General features: G+C 38.6%; 1 protein-coding gene across 4 annotated transcripts in view; it reads right to left on the bottom strand.

Moving 5' to 3' along the window:
* pde4ba (phosphodiesterase 4B, cAMP-specific a) overlaps positions 1-25,300 on the bottom strand; it is a 136,479-nt gene that overhangs the window by 12,814 nt on the left and 98,365 nt on the right. For all 4 annotated transcript variants that reach the window (XM_056749795.1, XM_056749796.1, XM_056749797.1 and 1 more), the window contains 2 exons: positions 22,767-22,816; positions 1,782-1,894 (listed from right to left, as the gene is read on the bottom strand). In XM_056749795.1, coding sequence (XP_056605773.1) covers positions 1,782-1,894; positions 22,767-22,816 — 163 coding nt within the window. The remainder of the gene's footprint in view (positions 1-1,781; positions 1,895-22,766; positions 22,817-25,300) is intronic.

The following is a 25,300-nucleotide window of genomic DNA, read 5'->3' as shown; positions in this document are numbered from 1 at the left end:
ATAACTACATAAATAATGACACAATCTATATAATAATCAACATTTTCAGTATTAATATTACATTTCTTGATATTTTTTTATTGATACTGGCATAACTAACTTAGTATGTTGTTCAACGTCTGTTCATGTAAACTAATGCATTAACTTTAAAGTTAACACATGAGACCTTATTGTAAAGTGTCAATCATTTTATTTCTCCCTTTTGCAATTTTTGCATTTAATTAATGCGTAAAAATCACTCAATTTTGTTCCTAACCTTTAAGAATAAAATATCTATTATTTTATTAACATTTAAATTTTACTACTCAAGTAAACCAATCATGTTTTAAAAAAGGTGTGCATTTTCATTGGACATCAACCGTTGAAGTGTGACTTGTATTTTACCACTTACACGTTCCTCTCCTACACCTGGATCAGTAAGCCAGGTGTGTGTTTTTTGCATTTCTCGTTTATCTCAGTGTGTGTGTCAGAATCAGTGTGTTCATTCCTATTGTCTGCAGCAAAACTCCCCGTGTTGCAGTGTATGGCTGTTTGACGTCAACAGAAAAAGAAACAAACAGGCGGTGCGGCCTTGCCCTGTAATACAGCACTCGCACCCATTGTAGTCTGGACCCGACTAGAGTTTAGGAAGGAGACAGGAAGCCTGAGTCACAGCTGCAGGACTCAAACATACACACTGAAGCTGTGCGAAGTATCAAATCAAATTCAAGTGATGTACGGCACAACACACAATATGCTTAAAAGTACTACACAGACGATCTGGCAAACAATACAACCGTACTGTATACATGTGCATCTCTGTTACACAGATATATTGCATTCATAGTTCAATATAGTGTTTTCTGATTCATCTAAAAGGAAGTATGATTATCATTTCCCTACGGTAAACTTGCGATAAGTGGCTTACCAATAACAAACCATCGTGACCTCATTAACTCATTGTTCATACCAAATAACAACTGACCCACAAGCTGTCAATCAAATACATTCCTGAACACCCTGCAGTTTACGGCATTTCCAAGCATACGGGGGCGTGTAAAACGATGTGCTGGAAAGAAAGGCGTGTTGAAACCTATTCAAAAGGTAAAGATACTTGCTAACACATTAATCCAGACTACTGTATACAAGACTGCTAGGGCACAAAGTCATGCACTCTCAGAGTGCACCTAAACTGGTAATGCAAACCCAATGTGTTCAAGTATTGGGGCTCGGAATTTGAATTCTGGGATACATTTTGCATAGCCTAGTGTTATACGTCAGATTGTAAATGAAGCAGAGGCAAAGTTGGCAGCTTGTATGGACTAGAAAATACTAGCCTGAATTGTTAATGCAGAACTCAGGGCCTGCTCTCAATAGACCCATTCACAAAACAGCCAGAAAGAGCGTCTGCAGTCGACTAATGAAGAAAAACGATGGGGTTAAACCCAAGTGAAAAGTTCTTGACTGCACTTCAGTGTAGTTTTTACGCAACCTTATATTTCCAGCTGACTGAAAATATGTTTATTTTGTGTTCTTGTTATAAATCATCTAGAGTTATAAAAGTACTAAAATGTCCCAAAAGGATTTGTATTATGGGTAAAAAAATGACCATGTAGCTTCCCAGCTTTCTTAAGCAGATAAGTAAAAGTATACATTTTTTAACATCGCTTTTTGATTCATATATACTATATTATATAATTTTTCCCAAATACCCCTGGGGTACGTGCACATTGGGGTATCAGAGTATCACCAACTTCCAAGACCTCATAAAGTGTGCATTAGCTGGAGGAGGACCTTCTCACCTTGTTGGAGGCCATGTCGCTGACCGAGCGGTACGTCTGGATGGTTTCCAGCTGATCCAGACACCAGTCCAGCTCCTCCATGGTTTCCACTGCCAGCTTCTGGTAGGACTCGTCTGGATAAAGACACACAGAAACAGGGGGACCATGAGAATCCTGCTGCATGGCCACTCGAGCACAGCCCGCCAGACGTTCCTTCATCCTGGGCTCGCACAAGCGCACACACACTCGCTCCCAGACCAAACGAGAGAGTGAGAGCGGGTTCTGATGAACGCTAGCTGTGAGTCTCTTAGGCTCTGTGTTTCCTCTCATTCGCCTGGTGCTTGTGGCTAGGTGATACTGCCTCTTTGGCTGCGTGCCCCTTCCTCTCACCCCCACACTCTCTCTCAGAGCGTTGCTCTCCCTGTGTGTGCCTCTCTCACTCATGACTGTTAGCTGGCTGTCGTGGGGTGATACAGTCATTTGGCTCAGTGCTTCCTCGTTTTCCTGTTTTCTCAGTTTGTCTGTCTGAGACCCCGTTTGACATCACCCTCTTTCACCCCCTCCCCTTTTTATCAGTTGGGGCTGTCTGAACTGTGATGAATACACGCGCACTCACTTCCTCAGATTTTGCTAGCACGAAAACACATTTTTGTGTTGGAATAACATACGATATTTAAGATGAAAAAAATCACTTTTTTTATTTCATATATTATTGTGTGCACACATGTGTTCTAAAAAGTTGCAATTCGCCAAGTTAAAGGCAAAACTATACAAAAATCAATCATTGAGCAATTTTTTTTATATCTCCTTAACGTCACCTGATTCCCAATGATAGCTTAAAAAATATTAATAAGAAGCTGTCGGGTATAATTTCCCTAATTTTCCCGTCATAAAAATTTAACCAGCAATTTTATGTTTCAAACAGAGATGGCGACAGAGAGGCAAAAGTTACAAAAATGGCTCATCCAATTAAAATTCAGATATTGTACTGTGATGAATTCTTTTTTTATATTGACATTCTTTACACAGAATAGAGATTTTGTGTATGAACTGGTGTGTATAAACCATTGTACAATAATACTAAGCGGCAGAGTTATCTCAGTGTTAGGCCCGAAAACGAAAATTCATTCATTGCTTACTCACCCTCATGTCATTCCAAACCTGCATGACTTTGTTATTTCTGCAGAACACAAAAGAAGATATTTTGAAGACTACAACATTGGACCCCATTGAGTTCCATTGTATGGACACACACCACTGACCCATTCCTCAAAATAACTTAGTTAGCGTTTCACAAAAGTCATATACAGGTTTTGAATGACATGAGGGTGACATAAAGTATGACATAATTTGAACTACCCCTTCAATAAACCGGCTACAGTCTCAAACTATTTACAACACAGGACCCTACTGTCCGAGCTGTTAAACAAAATCCGCCCGTTGCATTAATACATACGTACACAAACGATGACCCATCATAAGTTTCGCCACTCATGCCCTCTTCGCTTGAATTAATGTCATGAAGTACGTAAATGGGGCAGCATCACTCCTCACGTGCCAAAGAAATGTAAGAAGCACAGGCGTGAGGCCCTGTGTGTGGGTCTGACTGAAGCAGGGAAGTGTTTACAGTGGACGGGAGTTTTGGTGAATTGGTGCCCTGTGGCTACGGGACACAGACGCTCTCTTGTGCGGCTCTGCCTTTGCTGTGGTGGGTCTCCTAGCTGCAGGGCAACACAGCGGCAGAAATTTAGCGGGACCCAACTGCATGACGGCACTTCTCTCTAATCTCCACACGCTCAAAGCCACATGCGTATTTGCTTTCTGAGCACCGAGAGGAAAACGCGCTTTACTGTGGTCGGTTCTTTTTGGATGGGTGGATGGGTACCTGTAAACTGTAACGCTAAAGCTCAGCTAGGTTGAAAATGGGTGGAAATTGTTTGAACAAGACCAAAATACACAATTTGAGGGACAGTTCACCCAAAAATAACAATTCTGTCATCATTTTACCGCCCTCATGTCATTCCAAATCTGTATGACTTTCTTTTGGAGAACACAGAAGATATTTTGAAGAATATCGGTTACCGAACAAATGCGGTATCCATTCACGTCTGTTGTATGGACACACAACCAATGCAAGTCAATGTGTACCGCCGTTGACCAGTTACCAACATTCTTTCAAAATATCTTTTTTGGGGTTGTACAGAGATGTGGGTGAACTGTCCCTCTGATGTAAAACTCAAAAATGGCAGTTTGCATTTCATGAAGAAAATGTAAACGGTGCCAGTCCATCCCAACAAAACTCAAAAACTCATGTGTTTGATACGTGGTTGCTAATGTGTTTTTTAGTGTTACAATGCATTTGCAGAGGTGTAAGCAGTGTGAATATAAGAATAATATTTCTACTAATAATAAAGAGTGAATTGTTTATTACATACATTTGCCTGTGTGTTTTCATAATATTTTCTTTGATTATGTCTATTTAATTTCGACTATTTCTACCTAAATTAACACATTTGAAAAGTTTTAGACAGATACAAATTTGAAGTGGGAAAAGAGGCCAATGAATCATCAAACCACATTTGACTTTAAACTTCAATGCAACTATTAAATTCAGGTTCAAATTTAGTGGGCTGGATTTTTTCACAGTGTGAAAATGAATCATTTTTGCTAATTGCAGCCACGCTGTAGCCGACTTCCTGTCAACTTTTCTTCATTTAATTCACATCTTTTTCTTTTCTTTACTTCCTGCAGTTTTTAAATACCCATTATTATGTGCACAAATGGCCACATTTAAAAAACTGTGATCTGATTTCTTCATCACGATCGAAGGAAAGGCGTGTGTGAAATGACCAGTGAAGTGTTTGACCACATGTGCGTAAGAAGGTTTTTTTCATTCCCCTCCTTCACACATGACACACATACACACACAACCTGGCGGATTTGGAAAATGAGGCAGGAGTCCAGGAAAGATGCTGACATATGGTCATGCTGCAGTTGCCCACATACCATGAGGTCATCCATTTGCAGAAAATAGGGGGTAGTCATTCAACGTTACCTCAGATCACAAAAGGCCTGGTGATCATTTGATGATGTTAATGTCATGTCTAAGCGTGAGGTGTCAAAGAATCATATGTGGAGTGTGTTGTAAGAGTTGTGTGTCTGTTTTATCCTGATGTGTAGCAGAATTACTGTGGAATTGCGTGTGAGCATGTGCTCTTTCTCTTTTTCTTTCTATGCCCCTCTTGAATTAATGCGTAGTATCACTGTTGGCCAAGCTGCAGAGTGAGAAACTATTGCATTTCCAATAAAGAGGAAATACAAGCACTGACGTCAACTCAAATCTCAATGGGCCTGCTAAGACAACACCTTTCTCTGGTTATGATTGTCAGAAGAGAGGGAATGTGAAAAGAAACGAAGGAAAGAAAGAGATGGGGAAATTCTGGAAGAGCTTGTTTGTAAATTGCCAGAAGACATTGTGAAACGGCATAACAGAGTTTCTCCATTTACGTGGAGGACATGTGACAGCTCTTGGAAATAACGTAGATTAATTCAATATAATTTGGATTAAAAACCTGTTTTAGTTAGTCTTCGAGATTCAGGTTTGGGGTATAAACAGTCAGGACGGATTTTTTTTTATCAGTAGATGAGGCAGAAAAATCACCATTTGATTATAATCAAAGTTGTTGTGCTTCCTCTGTAAACATATGAAGTTAAATGTGCTAAGAATATGAATTAACAGCAAACTTCCCCACACAATGATGTCACTGCACTGCACACGATAATGATGTCATTTCCTCTCTGAACTGCTGCTACAATCTTCCAGATTTTCAAACAAAAGACAAAAGAGTATCACATAAATATCACTCTCAGGGTTTTTTTCTCAACATGGCAATTTCTGAGAAACACTGAACTTCTTCAAATGAAATGTTTTTCAGTAGGAAGCAGAAAGCACTGTTTGGGTTACGAGGACTTCAACAACAGACACTTTAAATAAACATCAAGTGCTGGTAAAGACCGCCGGACCACATGAATGGGAGTCATTTGCACCACTCGCTTGCTCCTTGGGAGCATTTAGACCACAAAACGACTTTAAAGCCGCATATGACCACCTATGAGCAAGGAGATGTCTTTTCAAGCTCTCATTCCATTTCAATGGATATCACTCTTTTTGCTTTTGAGATTACATTCCTTAAAGACAAAAGTGACCAAACGGATATTTGTTTTTAAAGCTCCAGTGTATAACATTTATTGGCATCTAGTGGTGAGGTTGTGAATTGCAACCAATGGTTCACTTAAGCCCACCCTTTGAAGCAGGACGTTTTCGCTTCTTTGCCGAAGCGCTCTACATGCACTGTAGAGCCGTTTGTCCAACTAGGGCTACTGTAGAAACAACATGGCAAATTTCATGCAAGGTGACCCGCAGTAGATAGAAATCGCTCATTCTAAGGTAATAAAAACATAACACTTCATTATGTTAGGTTTTTGTACACCACTGAAGACATAATTATGTATTTTATAATGCATTTCTGTCAATAGTTCCTGCAAAAGATTCCCCCAAAACTATTTTCCTGTTACAACAGCAGTATGCGAGCACCGCTAATGTCTTCCTTGTTTGTCTTCATAGACGTGCCATCAAAATCATGAGCTGGATACCAAAAGTTGGAAGGTTTGAAGCTCAGTTTTTAAGCCATTACGTTTCAAATAATTGTTTTTTATATAATAATTTATGGGGGGGCACAGTGGCTTAGTGGTTAGCACGTTCGCCTCACACCTCCAGGGTTGGGGGTTCGATTCCCGCTTCCGACTTGTGTGTGTGGAGTTTGCATGTTCTCCCGTGCCTCGGGGGTTTCCTCCGGGTACTCCGGTTTCCTCCCCTGGTCCAAAGACATGCATGGTAGGTTGATTGGCATCTCTGGAAAAAATTGTCCGTAGGGTGTGAGTGCGTGCGTGAGTGAATGAGTGAGTGTGTGTGCCCTGCGATGGGTTGGCACTCCATCCAGGGTGTATCCTGCCTTGATGCCCGATGACTCCTGAGATAGGCGCAGGCTCCCCGTGACCCGAGGTAGTTCGGATAAGCGGTAGAAAATGGAATGGAATAATAATTTATCCGTCAATTAAGAATATAAGAGTAATTAAATGTCAGCAATTAGCCTTTAAATGTGTAACATTTATAAATCATTTTATTATTTCTTTAAAATATTCTGAACTTATAATCATTTTAATTCATTTAATTTGATCAAATAACATGCAACAAATCCATATGTATAAACATCTCTGGAGGTGACTACTTATAATTGTTTTCCAGTGTAATGGTACATAATAACTATACATAACAAATAAACATGGTAAATGGAGCCTTCCAAACACTCTGTGGTACAAAACAGTCCAGTATGTTAAAGTGTGGGTGTAAGAGAGAGAGATTGAGACGCAACCCCCAAAGCAAAGGCCTCCTCTGCCTTTCTTTCTCCCCTCCATCCTCTCACAGCCCATCTGAAATATTCCAGGAAAATATGCCATGTTTATTTACGAGGTCCCTCGACAAGATAAAAAATGGTTTAAATAACTGCCAAGAATTAAATTATAGGATACGGCGTGGGGGGGGCACGGTGGCTTAGTGGTTAGCACGTTCGCCTCACACCTCCAGGGTTGGAGGTTCGATTCCCGCTTCCGACTTGTGTGTGTGGAGTTTGCATGTTCTCCCCGTGCCTCGGGGGTTTCCTCCGGGTACTCCGGTTTCCTCCCCTGGTCCAAAGACATGCATGGTAGGTTGATTGGCATCTCTGGAAAAAATTGTCCGTAGGGTGTGAGTGCGTGAGTGAATGAGTGAGTGTGTGTGCCCTGCGATGGGTTGGCACTCCATCCAGGGTGTATCCTGCCTTGATGCCCAAAGACTCCTGAGATAGGCGCAGGCTCCCCGTGACCCGAGGTAGTTCAGATAAGCGGTAGAAAATGGATGGATGGATACGGCGTGGCACGCAAGCCAAGGACCAAGAAACAGCGGTCTGAAACTCCCGGTCCTGCTCCAAAACCCTTTCCTCATTCCGAAACGATTTGTTCAGTCATGGTCTGAATCGCTCCTTCACCATTGATGTGTATTCAGGCTGAAAAACTCACATTTTCTGTCATAAACATCAGTCAAATACCAATACACTCCAGTTTTAGCAATGGCTTACTGTATGTAACCTTTGCAATTAAAATGACATGTAAAGTCAGACAGACCCCTCACCCTCAAACCTAACCCTCACAGAAACCTTTCTGCATTTTAATATTTTCAAATAAACACCATTTATAAAAGGTTTTTCTCATGAGGATCTATGAATATGTGTCTTATGAGTATTAAACTCATTCACCTCGGCGGTGTTACTGCAGAGTCAATTTCAGTTCTGACCTCTATAGATAATGACTTGTTTCAGACATCTGTATACAGACGTCTTTATATTTTAGATGGTATCGACTCATGGATATTACATGCTTCAGTTCCAAATGTACCAAAATGTACACACTTCACATATGAATATAAATGAGGTCACATTGGCTCAATCCAACCAGTGGCTTTTGGAAATTTCCGAAATCCGTGCAGTAAAATCGAGAATTGATGAGCCGCATTACACGAATCAATAGTCAGTTCAGCGATGTGATCCGGGGTAAGCGACCACACAACATCCAAACGTGTATTCATAGGGTTGTGGGTGGTTAAAGTGAACATACAGTATACAGACACACAGGGAATGCTTTGTCCCGTTACCTGGCCTGAACCCTGCTGTCAAAGTCAAGAGTATTGACAGACCTCAATAGGGCTGTTGTCACTCTGACCCATTCCAACCCCATTCCTCTAGGCTACGCAGCCAGCATAACCCAATTAGTTCTAACTTTTGTCAGGTTTGGTGATTCTTTTATTCTTTGCTTCTGCCATTACTGGCAGAGCCAATGGAGATTCCAGAGAGAATCTGAGGTCAGCAGCATATGATGCTGTGCAATGCGAGTTTACTTCAGGAAATTTTGTCTGCAAGTAATTCACTTTGCCTACCAACAGGCTCTTAGTTAAAAAATGTAGTTGCTCGCTTTTTTCAAGAAAGGACCCCTTAGGACCCAGAACTCTTCAGAAGCCCAAAAGATGCCATTTGGCAGCATTTCTAGTGTAACTTCAGCTCTGTGTAATGAGGAGATTCATATGAATGAATGAACAGAAGTGGAATGGATGTTAACAGAATGTTTAACTGGAATGAACTTTAACAAGTTATTTACCGACTGAAACAAAAAACACTTTATGCTCGCACCAACACGATACATAAGAGTTAATTAAAGAAGGCATATGGTGCGAATACATGTTTTTCTGTGTCTTTGGGGTTTAGCCGTTTCAGAGCATTGAGCTTTGTAAAAAACCTGTGCGTTTCAGATAGGCGAATACAACATGCACAAAAAAAATGCAATATTAAATCCTGCATACACAATGCATGACATCTAAAACAAACGATAATATTCATTTTTGAAGTGTCATTTAAATAACCTTCAGCCATCGTTCTCACCTCACTATGCAGGCACGTCACAGCTATTTATTTTCTTCAACTTGAAAGGGAAATATGATGAACAGGAAGTCTTTTAAGCACTGAGAGGAAGAAAGAAAGATTAATGATTATGTCACTACGAATTTTGGAATTCTTAATGTGTCTACATCATTCCAGCTCACTTGCCTGTTATTTCCCATGATGCAACATTGTCAATCAATCATGCTACTGATAAATACAGCAAATAGAACAAAAGGCTCTTTTAGTTTCTATACAACATTGATGAAACAAGACCGGTTCTTTACAGATTAATATGCTAGTTTAGACCGCTTTGTCTTGGACATACATGCCAATATTACACCACAAATAAGTTCAATCGAAAAACTTAAAAATGTCGTCATCATTTACTCACACTTTTTTCTGCAAAAATTCCCTACGTAATCTCTGTCGTGATTAAGCGTGATGTGGCAGGTTTAAAAAGGTTTTAACATTGAACAATGACTTTAGAAGATGTCCATACGACTCATTTGCTATGTTTTGCAAAACTTGTATAGTGCTTTTTGGTCCGTTATATCATAAAAAACTATGCACCTTCATAAAAACAAGCAGCACCGACTTCTAAGATATCCTTTTATGGTATAACAGTGTGCAACTAAGCGTAGTGTTACAGGAAAGTGATCTTTTGTCAGTATGAATGCAAAGAATCTACGCTAATAAAGCTGTAACTAACCTGTTAGTTCACATGTAATTCTATAAACAACTTCCAAAAAGTTGACTCACAAGTGTTTTTTATGGCAAATGACTTCCTCATTCTGAGCTCCAGAGAAGAAAATGAAACATTCGGATGCTAATGTACCCAATGTAACCTCGAGTTTGTTAAATATACAGTATGAAGACTGTTTTTCCTAGCTGTCAGGAGAAATTTCAACCTGGGTAAAACTCCTAAACAAAAGCATCAACGACTCTCTCCTTCTCTGGTTTATTTGAAAACATGCAGGCCATTTGGCAGGGTTGTTCAGTGGGGAAGGGCAGTTTGTCTGCTTTATGGCTGTGCTGACGTCAATGGCATAACTCAAATAGTTAGCAGGGTGCATGCTCCAGCTTTCAAACGCTGCACCACAGCAGAGCCAACACTAAAACCCTAGACAGACTTCAGTCAGAAAACAGCCTTGGCTAACATCTGTTCTTCTCATTTTAAAGCACCCATCTCAAACATACTGTATCTATACCTTTATAATATACTAATCAGGACAGGAGTTATATAGGAGAACAGCTATAACATATTCATGTTTGCTAATTACTTTAAATTATAATACGTTGGATGCTAAACACATAAACATCTAACTGTTCAAAAATCCATTCCAAGTAAAATCAATCAAACTGTGATTGGGTTGTTTAGATTAACATGATCACATTTGTAGTATAATCTGTATTAAATCCAAATCAATACAGAAATGTTCAATGTTTCTATCAGTTTCCATAATTTGACAGATTCCTGGATTTTGTGCTATGCCATACAATAGTAAAGATCTGCTCTGTGTTTTTAAAGGTCCAGTGTAGGAAATTCAGCGGCATCTAGCGGTTAGGTTGCAAAGTGCAACCAATGACTCACTCCTCCCCCTCCTTTTGAAGCACTACGGTGGCTATCACAGGACTAGGCTGTCAAATGATGTCAAATCACGATTAATCGCATCTAGAATAAAAGTTTTTGTTTACATAATATATTTTTGTATTTATAAACACATACACAAACATGTATACATATTTAGGAAATATTTATATTCATTTATTATATTTTTCTTAAATATATGCATGTAAGTTTTTATAAATACAAAATTAATATGTACATAAAAGAAAAATGTAGATATAAACGCGCGGTGTATGTAGATAGAAATAGCTCATTCTAAGGTAACAAAAACATACGGCTTCAATATCTAAGGTCTTTATACAGCTCTGAAGACCTATTTGTGTTTATTGTATTGCATTTCTGTCAATAGATCCCCCAAAAAGTTCAACACCGAACCCCTACGAGGCAATAACTAAACAAAAAATAAGTCAAATAATACATTGAATAAATCAGAATTTACAGTAGAAAAATTAAACATCTTTATAACAAGATACATTAACTTGAGAAGCAAAATCACAAAAGATATTAGGTCTAGTTTTCGTGGAAACTAAACTAATTAAATGTAGCGAGACAAAATACATGAAAACAAGACAAAATATTTGCACTGGGGAAAGAAAAATCCCCAAAGTTTCTAATCTTGCAGATCTTGCTTCCAAATGGAATAAAAGTAGAAGCCTTTTCATGGGAACATAAATGACTACAATGTGTAGAGTTATGTAATGTTCCCTGGGGAGGCAGAGGGGTTTTGAAACCATTTGAACATTTCAGCGAAACAATATAGGAGCCTTGTGTCTTAAAAGACCATTAGTTGTGTTTCAGCAAAAGCACTTAAACAAAATGAGATGATGTCATCACTGTATCCCGTACTGTATAACATTTACTGTATAAAGGCCTTTTTAAACACCTGTCTTTTGAAAGACAGAAATCTTAGTCTTAAAGCTCATGCCATAATCATTACATAGTGGAACAATCCAACTATGAGTCTTTAGAGAGAATCCAGCTGTTGTTAACAACCACAGTAAAATTATAAATGCCATCTGGTGAATATCAGATGGGCAATTTTTGCATTAATCTTAACACGCAAGCTCCATCATGCAGCTCCAACAATGTCCTTTGAAGATTTAAAGCATAACATCATTGTACAGTATGCACCAAGCGCCGAAAACAGTAAAAAACACCAAAACTACAATATAAATAGCCCAAATAAAGAAACAAAACACTGAACAATGTGCCGGTATCATAATTGGTGTCATAAAACTCCTCTGAGGATGTTGAAACCAACAAACCAGTCTCATAAACAAGTTGACTCACGCCTGTTTTGTATTCTAAGAAGGAAGTAAAACCACAAAATGCTCATGACATTTTAATCTCGTTACCTAATTCTAGTACATAATATAGAAGTACGTTGTGGATCTCCTACTCCACGCGAAGCCACAACCCTTGCTGGAAACCAGAAATGTTTGAAAATATTATTGATGATGTCACGCCGTTTCTAGGGGTCTTGTGTGTATTGACATGGTTCGGGGCTAAGATCTAAAGCCAGTTTGGCAAACAGGAGTGCACCAGGGGCTTTGGGAAGAGAGTGTGGCATTCCGCACTTTCACACACAGAATCAACACACGCTCTAGACATAAGTCAGGCAGTCGGGCCATGATGACATGTACACATTTAACACGCGCACACTCGCACACAACGGTCAAACACCGAAGACAAACGCAGAAACGGTCACGTAAGCCGTGCACACAAAGGCCTAAGATAAACCGCACCAGACTTAGAGGCAGCTGCTACAACGTACTGAAAGGCCCTCAGTGGGTACGGATGTGCTTTCTTAAATATCACTGAACCGTCGTGGTCTCTCAAAAGCTTCCTTTCTGTTGACGTTTTCCCACTTCGTTGCCAGACCCGGACGGTTTGGGTGGGCTGTTGCTATAGTAACAGAGTCGGCGCTAGATGATGAATGGAAAGGACTTGGCCGGAGGTACAGAGAAACAGTGGTTTCGCTTACAGTCACAAAGTTACCTTGTCTCCTGACACAAATATAGCCGAAGGGTATTGGTTCAGTAGATGCAAACATGTACAGTATATACTGTATACAAACCAACGTGGCAGTTGAAGAATAACATACACAGACTCTGCTCTAATGCATTGCTATGTATTTTTTCTTCTAGATATGTGTTAGGCCGAGAAACCTATCATGGTTGTTTTTGAATATCTGTGCAAAACAAACAGGAAGAGTCTGTCTGTCTTCCTGTCATAATCATAAAATGACTTACTATGGTCTTTCCTGTAGCAAGTGGACACGCTCCAATAGAAAGCTCATTGTTTGGAGCCGCTCACATTCTTCCCCTTCCTCAAGAAGACTTTCCTAAAACCCCAGTGCTTTTGTTTTCCATTAATCTGCGTATGAGTTAAACTTAAGTCATAGCATTAGCGAATCGATGACGTATTGAAAACAGAATACCAAGAATTTTGGATTTTCGTAACTTCATCTTTTTCTAGGCCGAAGGACACTTGTTACATAAAGAGAGCAGGGACTGTATAGAACTGTATTGAATATTGTATAAAACTGAGCGTAACGTTAAAAAGCATAGCCTACGATAATATACAACTGCAAACAACATAACACAACATAAATAAAAAGACAGTAAAGCTAGCAATTAAACATTAAGACAAGCTTCTTTACTACATTAGTGGCTTAAAGCTGCTATCCTTAACTCTTTTGGTTCAAAATAAACAACATTTCTTATTATTTGCATGCCTCTTGTCATTTCAAACCTGAATGACTTTCTTCTGCAGAACATAAAAAAAAGGTTTTTCAGCAGCCATATCCCCCTGCAAGGGGTGCCCACCCTATGGTCTGTGTGGGTCCTAATGCCCCAGTATAGTGATGGGGACACTATACTGTCAAAAGCACCATCCTTCGGATGAGACGTTAAACCGAGGACCTGACTCTCTGTGCACATTAAAAATCCCACATTCACCCATTCGCCTCTATACATCATGTCCTCCTAATCATCCCAATATGTACAAGTTGTCTCTCCTCCACCAATAAGCTGGTGTGTGGTGGGCGCTCTGGAGCAATATGTCTGGCGTCGCATCATCCAGGTGGATGCTGCACATTGTTGGTGTTTGAGGAGATCCCTCCTTCCATGTAAAGCACTTTGAGAGCGCAGAAAAGCGCTATATAAATGTAGCGAATTATTATTTTTAAGATATTTTGAAGAATAGTGGAGACCGAACAATGGCTGTACCCATTCACTTCTAATGTATGGACTCAAAACCAATACAAGTCAATGGGTACCGCTGTTGTTTGGTTAACAACATTCTTAAAAAACAAAATGTTTGTGTTCTGCAGAAGAAAGAAAGCCATACAGGTTTAATATGAGAGTAAATGATGATCTGGTGATACAAAAAAGTCTTGGATTGCAGCTTTAATATTATATTTTTGTATAGTTTGAGAGCAAGCAATGAATGGTGGAACCACTGCAGTATTGTTGCAGACCCCCGCTTGGAGAGTCCTGTCATAAACCATCATTGAATTTATATGGAAGCAAAATCACAGGTCTGTGAACTCAGGTCTCCATGAAGGAATAAGCCGAAACATTTTTGGTCATTCAGTTTCCACACTTCCTGCTGGAAGTAGTGTTAGTGAGGAACACCACTACGTAGTGTTAGTTAGGAACACACTTCCTCCTCGCTTTCCAAACTATTTCCTCTAAACCTGCTGTATTACACGTGGGGTGGCACCTCTCGTGCCATGCTGAGGCATGACCCCTCAAAGCCATGACGATGACACTGACGCAAACTGGCGTTCCCTTGGGTGATCTACTATATAGACCAACATTGTAACTTCCAGCGAAAACAACCCCCCCCCCAAAAAAACACTTGTGCCAGATAATACCAGATGGGGAGTTTGAGTGCTTTGTTGGAGTTAAAGCCATTAACTCTAACATCATTAACGCTCTGCCAACAAAACCTTTGCCAAAGAAAAAACATCACAGGGAAAATTGCCCACAACATTTTTGTGTAAAATCATATTGCACCGCCTGTCAATCCTAATCTAAACCATTAAACCCAAACAAGCAAGCCATTCCTCAAGCACTGACGCAAAAATCTGATTTAGATGAAACTCACTCTGATCTTTTCTCCTTTATTAAAAACTCTGGAGATTAAACTGATTCTGATTCAGCTTTAACAGGTTTCTATTGACGCAAGTACGGCGGATCAAAGCTCTTGCTGGGGGTCAAATTTGGACTTGCGGCAAGTGAATAATCCGCACACACATTTGAAATGTTTTGTTAGTGGAGCTCGTGAGACACAGGGAAGCAAAAATATGAAGTTAAAGGTTTTTGCCAGAGGGCGTGAGGCAAAAGGCCATGTCTCTCACTAAATCTTAAGTCCTGTTTGTGCTGACAGGTTTGCAGTTAAAATATAAAAATCTTTCATTTTTAAGATGTTTGTCTTTTTGCGAGGGTAGACTGTGTTATGTGGGTATTTGAGAAAGGTGAGAAGAATGTTCCCTTTGCATATGATCATCGACGTAATGCAGCAATGTTGAAGCACACGTCATTTGATTAATTTGTTTTTAATGATTTATGGATTCACATGATTGATGTGTTGCATAATAAACACTTTCCTGCCAAGAATGTTCATTTTAAGCAACACAGAATCAAATTCCATGACCATGATTGAACTAATTTAATTCCGTGTCAAGTTATTCAACCTAAAATTAAAATTCTCTCAGAATTTTCTCACCCTCATACCATAACGTTCTTTTAAGGTATAGTACGTCACCCAAAAATGTCAATTCTGTCATCATTTGCGGACTCTTAAGTTGTTGCAAACCTGTATACAATTCTTTTTTCTGCTTAACACAAAGAACAATATACGCAAGAATGTTTGTAGCCAAACAGTTCTGTGGGACCATTGACTAGGAAAAGAATACTATGGTTGTAAATGGTGCCACAGAATCGTTTGTTTCCTACATTATTCAAAATGTAATGTTTTGTGGTTAAAGTTCATTTAAAGTTCAGGCAACTTGAGGGCGAGCAAGTGATGCCAGCATTTACATTTTTGGGTGAAATATAACTTTCAATATGTCTACACATCAATAATGTAATCTCAAAGGAGATTTAAAGTCATCAGCATAATTGAATTTCATGGAGGTTTTGTTTTTTTAATCTAGTTAAATATGCTTGAAATATTGTTTTCTCACAAGCATTATCATACAATATACATTTAATTTAAATTCATTTTTGGGTGAACTCTTCCTTTAAACCTAAAAAAACTGTCATGAGATTTTTAACAGCTACGGCCAGTTGCTCAGCCCACACATAAAGTTCGACGTCAAGAACGCCTACGACCGACCAATAGTACAATGACCTGGGTACTTCCAGTGATAAAATCCAGTATTAATGGGGATAGTTTTTCGATCCCTCTCTCTTTTTCTATGTTTAAGTTTTTCCTATAAAAACAACAAAAACAACTTCAGGGCAAGAACAACTTCTCGTTTTTCATTACAGTTTGACTGAGAATTCAACCTACAGTAAATATAGATCTAGGCGATCTTTACTGAAAGTCACAGGCAAGAACACAAAGATGCAAAAGAAAGAAATTCCCTTTGGGAAAAAGGAAATGGATAGTTAATGGACATACAGTAAGAATGACTGTTCGGCCCGTCTCGCACAAACAAACACAGACAGACAGACTATAAGTGTCCACACTGACTAGTTTGGTGACTGGAAGTCCCTCTATATCCAGCTCATGGAGTAGATAACAGAGCAATGCCAGGAAGTTATCACCATGGCAACCTTCTTTGGCAACTCTTTTAGGCTGAATTGCAGACTGGTATCATTTTAGATTAAAATGAATTGCACACTGGTCAAGGTGCCCTTGACAAGAGTTTCCTGGCAGCGTGTTAGGTGTTCTTGGCTGATGGGAAAGCCCTGGATTCTGATATGTCTAGAACGCATACTTTTTGGTGGTTTATAACAGATAAATGACCTTTGAAGCAAACCCTGCTGAAAAAACAATACAAATTCCAATGATTTTCATTACAAATACTAGGAACCCATTAGCTGTTTACCCTTAAACCATTACAAAACTTTGATGTAGTGTGCTTTGGATCTTCCAGGAGGATTTAATGGTGTTCTACTGGTTCTCATCTGTCAGAGAACAGCTCACAGCAGAGACCCTCAGAGACTATTATTGATTCCATTAAAACCAAAACAATTCCCGATATAAACATTTAATCCATTAGAATATCTCAGAAGGGAAACATTATAATGAAATTAAATAAAAGAGATTACAGAACAGTTTCTCCGTCATTATTTTATCAAAGAATATTACAATTTTGAAGCAAATATATTATCCAAACATTCTTATGTACATCTATATCATGAAATTATCTATGTATGTAGGTTATGTACGTTATCTATACATGTGACCCAGTCTGTGAAATCCAGGCTTAAAACTCAAATTTTCTAAATTATCAACAATACAGAATGTTCTTAACAATATGTAGGATGATTTTACATTGAACAATGTAAATCACAAAAACATGACTTTGGCTGGGTTTTCACAGGCAGGGTCACATATATTATTATAATATCAATATCAGAGTGAGACATTTGTTTACAAAACGCAAAAATATTTAAGAATGTTTTCATTCATGTTTTTTACAATAAAGTCTGTGTGAAAAATCATCTCATCGCACGCATTTTACATCACTCAGATATTTTCAAAGAACTTGTCTTTGACCCAGGTGGGGAAAGCCAGCAAGAGAGCCAGTCGGCTGATAAAAACACCCATAAACGCTGGACAGAGCGCACTGCACTGACCTTCCGTCTATGTGAACACGCTATATCTGTCAGTCATGTGGCCTTTTCTACATGCCACGGGCAACACTTCTCTGTTGTTACTCCACCTCATGTGTGTTAATCTCGTTAATCATACAGTCTCACAATTATGAAACACTGACATTATACAGAGGTAACAGTAAACAAAGCTTAAAACTTTATCATCGCCTTTTTATCGTTAACTGCATGTATACAAATTTAGTGTATAGGTTTTATCATACATACCTTGAGAATATACACTCACCTAAAGGATTATTAGGAACACCATACTAATACTGTGTTTGACCCCCTTTCGAGCTTTGTGACATGGTGCATTATCCTGCTGGAAGTGGTCATAAAGGGATGGACATGGTCAGAAACAATGCTCAGGTAGGCCGTGGCATTTAAACGATGCCCAATTGCCACTAAGGGGCCTAAAGTGTGCCAAGAAAACATCCCCCAAACCATTACACCACCACCATAATTGCATTAATGAGAAATTGAACAGGTGTTCCTAATAATCCTTTAGGTAAGTGTATATATAACTGCTGTAAGACTCAAAAAGAGAAAAAAACACATTACTCACATTATTTTTACCAGATAAAAGTTTGTAAAACAATAATTATATCCATTAAAATAAATCAAAAGGACAGTGACAATCTACAGTGATTTGTTACACCCAAGCACGTACTATCAAATTTAGTTGCTGTTTCTTCAAGGAAATGCATACGTGCAGAGACGTCAGAGATTAAATTTGATATGGTCTCACAATGCAAACTTTAGTCAAACAAACACTGCTATTGTATGTCTTGTGAAGCATATCTCCCACAGGTTATAACTCCAGCTCTAATCTGTCATCTCTACACTCTAGGTCTGGGGCTTTCAAATTGGGGTCCGGGGACCCCCAGGGGGCCTCCAGAAGGATGCAATTTTCTAGGAAAAAAGATTAAGCAAAAAATGATAGTCCACAGTGTTTATCTGCTTTTATTGCTATTGATAGTTTCCAGAATTGCATATATTTGAATCTTTCTAGTGACATTTTTTAGTGAGTCTTTTTTCGGACTCAAATTGAAAACTGACTATTTAGGTCTAGAAACAATGTGTTGTCTCAATAATATTCTATTTACTATTTATCTAAAAAAAAATTTTTTACGTTTCTTTACACAGATTTTTTTTAGATTAATATATATTTTAGAAAAGGGGTCCGCACAAAAGGTTAGTCATATTTGGGGGTCCGTGGCATCATGAAGTATGAAAACCTCTGCTCTAGTTGACCTACAAATCTTCGTCAGATCTCGTCCTGACCTCAGATCAGCTGCTGGAGTTGTTAAATTGTCTAACTCCTCGGTATGAATAATTTCAGGGTCTTACCTGTGATTTACCAGCTCTCAAAGCAAGAATGAAAACATACCCATTCCCAGAGACCGGAGACAGTGCCGGAAACTCGCCACTTGACATCACAACGAATTCCTCATACACTATAATCTTAGACAAACTTAACCTGGATGCTAAATAATTCTAACGGTCACAAACGAACGGACTACAAAATATTTCCTGCCAAAAATGGATCAGCTATACCTGTCACATTTATGGTCTGTTTTGATTCAGTTTCTGTTTTCTCTTATAGTTACTTACTTATTAGTTCACACCTGATTCTGATTCTGTTTATTAGATTTCCTACATTATTTGAGTCCTACGTTTTCATACGTTCATTGTCTAGTATTGTTTATGGTTACGTGTGCTTCGTGGTCCTGTGTTCACACGCCTGAGGATTTATAAATTACCGGTTGCAACTCTACGCTTGTGTGTGTGGTACACATGTGACAAAATTAACATTATTTGCTTTCAAATCCATCTAGCTTAAATTGTTAATTCTCAATTGTTAATAACTCATGTGTGATTTATGTGTCTAAACAGTATTGGGAGACTGTAACTTACAGTACAAACTATTGTAAACGTATTTTGGGCAGCTGTAACAGTAACACTGTAAAACGTATCTAATCCTGTGACATCAATACACAGACATCATGAGCGTGTGTGTGTATATCAGCACTGAAAGAGAAGACAATGGTATTTGTCTGTCTACGTCCTATTTTCCCCATTTGGTCATTAAGCCGCAGACGAGTTCATCTCATGACCCGTGTGTGCGAGAAATTAACATTCGCACACTGAAAAACACCTTCTGGGTTCCGGAGAATTCCAGCGGTATGGGAAAAACAGGAAAAATCTGCGCTCTCCTTCCTGCCCAATGACCCTGTTTGCTTGACACACAGGAGGCAGTTTTGGAGCAGGCAGTAAGTCAGTGGTTCCCTAGTATTGTCTCAATTGTTACGTTACATCACTACAGTTGTGCTTCCACAGAACAGTTGCATTGTGTGACAATAATGACAATAAGAGGAACATCACCTATGAATGGCTTGGCAAACACGGTTTTTAGAACAAAGATGGAAGTACTAAGAAAAAGGACGTTGAATCCTTTTTTTATTTTGTCATATCTGCCATGTTAAATGTGTGTTGCTAGTTCTATGCTTGCCTTATCTTTCTTCTGGCATGAAAGAATTTCATTGAGGATCAATATTTATATTACTTTTATACAATAATTTATGTGGCAATTTATTTTTAATTTGTTTACTATGCAAATAGCCATATAATACGATTGCCAGGTCAAATGGCCTTTAAGGTTATATCTCTTCACAGTCCTTGGAAACCTTGGATGTCCAAATTGGCTGTTTTTTCAGAGAATGGAAAAACACTGTCTTTTTTAAATGATTAAATACTGTTTCGTCCAAGTTAACAATAATCCTTATTATTAGTTAGATATTTGCAAAAAGCCAGCGACAAACATAAAGGGTAAATAGTAGTAATAATTTTACACAAAATATGGAGATGCAAGGTTTCAGAAGGACAGCAGCAATATTAATCTAATAGTAGCTTTATGTATGAATTACATTAAAGTTATATTTAAAATCATACATAACTATTATCAATAATGTATTTCTGACGAAGTATTTGCAACAAAATATTTTCTTGTTTCTAATGATCTTTCTTTGACTTACTTCTATAGCATTATTCTTGTTTCTCTACTGCATGTTCTAAGATATATTTACTGTAAAGCTGCTGTGCAACAATGCAAAACTCTGAGAAGCGATACAGAAATAAATTTGAATAGAACTGATGCATTCACCAGACAATTTATTAGTCTTTCTGTTTTTCCTGATCAAACCCACGGCCTTTGAGATTTAGCATCATGAGCCACGGGAACACAGACTGCTGCAATACTTTACAGCCATTCTACAGAACTGTAAAGTACATATAATTTTCCCAATGCATCCTGTATAAGATCACATTAACTCATGATGCGTGACTATCTCGTATTTCCAACAACATATTGAAACTGACTGCCAACTAGTAAGTGAGTAAGTGTGACATTACACTCGACTGACAGTTCAACAGCATGTATCATACACTCAAAGACTGATCAACCCTGAAGATATTAAGGAAGTGAATCTAGGTCCACCTGGTTTAAGAGGAAGTCAACAAAGCCGCATGCAAGCTGACTGACGTCAATTACAACCCACTGCACCTGACAGGAACTCATATCAATTTCATTCTCATGCTCTCTTTTTCAGTATAATGCTACTTAGTGCTGCTTTTCCCTTCCAAAGCAGCTTGTAAAGCACATAGAGGTCTTTTCCTTCTAGGCTGCTATTAATGATCTGTTGTATTTCATATACTCATTGTAGAGTTGTTCTTCTGTCCCATTTGTTCCCACTCTATTCGATTTTCCATCCTCCCTAGAGCTGGATCGATTTTGGCTGTGAAGCATCCATATTTCAGACACCAATACTGTTTATATAATATGTGTCCTGTTAGTTCAACCCTGTACATGATGGTTTACCCATTTCCTTTCATATTTACATTTTTATATTTACATTTTCATACGACCTATGTCTTCCATATCCGACATCCATACCTTACCCAAGGAGTTTACAGGAATAGCTCACCCAAAATGAAAAATGTTGTCATCATTTGGTCACCCTCCAGTTGATATATACCTGTATACATGTCTTGGTTGTGCTGAACACAAATGAAGATACTTTTTGTATGTTTTGGGCCACCATTAACTCCCATTGTAGTATTTTGTCCAACTATGGGAGTCAATGGTGACCCAAAATGGCTTCTTTTATTGATTGAGATGTACTCTAGTAAAGAAGAAACATTTACGGTAGGAGGAGGAAGGTAGAATGAACCTGCACCTCCCATGTGAGCAGCACCAATGTGAAATGTGTAAGGGAAACCCCTCATTGAACGTTTATTTCTGAATTTTCCCATTTTTTTTTGTGTTGATAAACATTATTGTGTTACAAGAATACAGTCAATACCTTATTCTTACTTACCCGGACCAGATTTTAGTCTCTACCTTCTTTTCCTCAACCAAATGAGAACAATCTCTATCTCATTATCCTTCAAAACGACCTCACCATCTGCCATTTCTAAGAAAACAGTCTGAGCATTATAACAGAGTCCAGTGAATGGCCTTGCTCATTTCAGTCAGATTACACGTCTGTCTGCCGTGTTCTCTCATATCACATCGGGAACCATCCGCAAGGACAAAGAGCCAACTATAAGGAATTTTCCCAGCCGTGATACAAAGACCTGACCTTCTGCTGAGGTACAACTGTTGTGTTTGTTGTGCTTGGCAGGTGTGCATGTGTGTACGAGTATCCACCATGTTCCATTTCCTATGGTCAAACACATTCTGCACAACTAGACAAAACAGCCTCAAATATGGGAACTGCGCTTGCGTGTGTGTGTACTAAACATGTCAACACTGCTGGGCTATTCAGCAGAAGCCGCAGTAGAGATGAATGATGAGAAGTCACGTAGCATAGCATGAAAATATACAGACACAAAACAAACCCAAAGTTGCTTTAAAATTATGAGAATCTGCCTATTCGAACACATCTAAATATGTGCTAATTCTGTAAAAAGATAACATGGTGCATACATGGGGGTGAGAATACACCAGAGAACTTACCAGGTAGGCACACTCTGGTGATGGGGGGCTGGTTGGACACAGGGGACCTCCTACAAAGAATAAGCAACGATTACTAAAGTACAAAATATTGCAGCCTAAAAATAAATGATTATCATCAAAATGGCTTACACAACAGCAGAAAACACCTCCTGTGCGTTTATGAGAAAACATAACAATGTGCAATAACTGTAAACAGGATTAAAGAGGTCATCTCCACGTGATCAATTAAAGTGCATTTTGCAACATATTATTCTTTAACCGTATCAAACATTTGGCACACCTTTTAATACAGACAAATTATTGTTATATCACAGGGTGTGTCTGCTTTTCCGCAAACTTTCCCTCGAAGTTCATCTGAACTGGGTTTGCATGAGTCAATGGCCCCTAACAGCGCTTTGTAACTGCCTTGACGTACATCAACGGTTATTTGGAAGGGTAAAGTAATTCTTCCATGAATAACAGCACCTTTTCGCCGTTTATTCTCATCGCTCAAGTGGAAAAATGCAATTCGGGGACCGTGGAAATGATCTGCTTTGGGAAGTGATTCTTGGCATAGATTTGAAAAACCTTGAAAAGTGGTGAAATGTTAAGTGGAAAATGATTCCAGTGAAATGTCACCTATGTGGGTGGTGGAGTGTGGAAAACAAACGGTTGGAAAGACTGGCCTCTTGTGGTTGGACCTCCAATAACACTTCCAATGATCACTAAAGCAGGTAAAGGAACTGTTTACGAAAACATTTATGTATGTCAAACACATAGGTTTCTAATAAAAGCAGTTACCATAAATGGGGAAATTGCTATGTGTCACATAAACTGAAACAAACCAAATTTCAACCTGCTCCTCGTTTAAATTGTATCGCTTCAGATGAAATAAAATGAATGGATGAACGACTTCTATGATGCTTTAATAATCCATGTATGTCATTTTGGAGTTTACTGTATGTAGGGGAGAGTGGGGACGAAAGTACCATTTTTCAAATTTTCTTTTTTTTTAAAGATAATTTTTCAGAAAGAGATTTACACTCACCTAAAGGATTATAAGGAACACCATACTAATACTGTGTTTGACCCCCTTTCGCCTTCGGAACTGCCTTAATTCTACGTGGCATTGATTCAAGGTGCTGAAAGCATTCTTTAGAGATGTTGGCCCATATTGATAGGATAGCATCTTGCAGTTTATGGAGATTTGTGGGATGCACGAAGCTCCCGTTCCACCACAACCCAAAGATACTCTATTGGGTTGAGATCTGGTGACTGTGGGGGTCATTTTAGTACAGTGAACTCATTGTCATGTTCAAGAAACCAATTTGAAATGATTTGAGCTTTGTGACATGGTGCATTATCCTGCTGGAAGTAGCCATCGGAGGATGGGTACATGGTGGTCATAAAGGGATGGACATGGTCAGAAACAATGCTCAGGTAGGCCGTGGCATTTAAACGATGCCCAATTGGCACTAAGGGGCCTAAAGTGTGCCAAGAAAACCTCCCCCAAACCATTACACCACCACCATAATTGCATTAATGAGAAATTGAACAGGTGTTCCTAATAATCTTTTAGGTGTGTTTATATTTGCTGTGGTCCGTAACTCACAAGTGTGGTCTAGCAATACCAGGTGGTATTTGGTTCAAATGATGAATGACTTCTGTATAATTTCACTTTGAAGATAAATTGCATATGGTTACTTTCAACCCCATCAGTAGGGATTAAAGTACCACAGATGGGTCAAAAGTAATATAAGCTAGATAAAATACCAATATAAGATAGATAAAAAAAAGTTAAATTTTGTGTTACTGTGGTTTTTATTAATTTAACTGACTATGACCTTGTTAATATGTAACTGCAAACACCTTATGTCTTTTATCTTTGCCAAAAAATATTAAAGTACATTTCATTTTAGATTTCAGTTTTATCATACGTTTAAAAAATAACCGGATAGTACAAACTTGAATTGTTTCGAATATTTTAATATTGATGATGTCAATGCATTTTAACACTATAAACAATATGAAAATTACATGAAATTAAATCGGCATAATCTAATTACATTACCAAAGGGGTGTTACTTTCGTCCCGACAAGAACTCCTGACATTTAAACCCGATTTACTTTTATAATGAAAAACTCTGACAAGGCAAACTTCAGGATGTGTTACAGCACTGAATCACCTGTAGATTGATCATTACTGTGACACATGAAACGAGATCACAACTTGTACTTTGAAATAAAGCACAGCTCCAGAAATTACTCTCCATTCTCGAAAAACTGTTTCATATCACGGATATTCAGCAGCAAGGTCAAAGGTTGTGTGCTGAACATGAAGTCAAAGCTTGGAATGCAAATCTAGTCAGGGCTCTGAGTAAATCGCTATGTTACTTTCGTCCCGTGTTACTTTCCTCCCCACTCTCCCCTACTGTTATTAAACGGAAAAAAAATTTTGGAAAACAGAAAGAAAACAGCACAGGTTTGGAATGTCATGAGGGTGAACAAATCATAACAAATTTTCAGACTGTGCCTATGTTAACATTTCATCTGTT

This window comes from Triplophysa dalaica, chromosome 6 (genome assembly GCF_015846415.1).
Source record: "Triplophysa dalaica isolate WHDGS20190420 chromosome 6, ASM1584641v1, whole genome shotgun sequence".
NCBI classification, from domain to species: Eukaryota; Metazoa; Chordata; class Actinopteri; order Cypriniformes; family Nemacheilidae; genus Triplophysa; species Triplophysa dalaica.
This window is presented reverse-complemented; position numbering and strand designations above follow the sequence as displayed.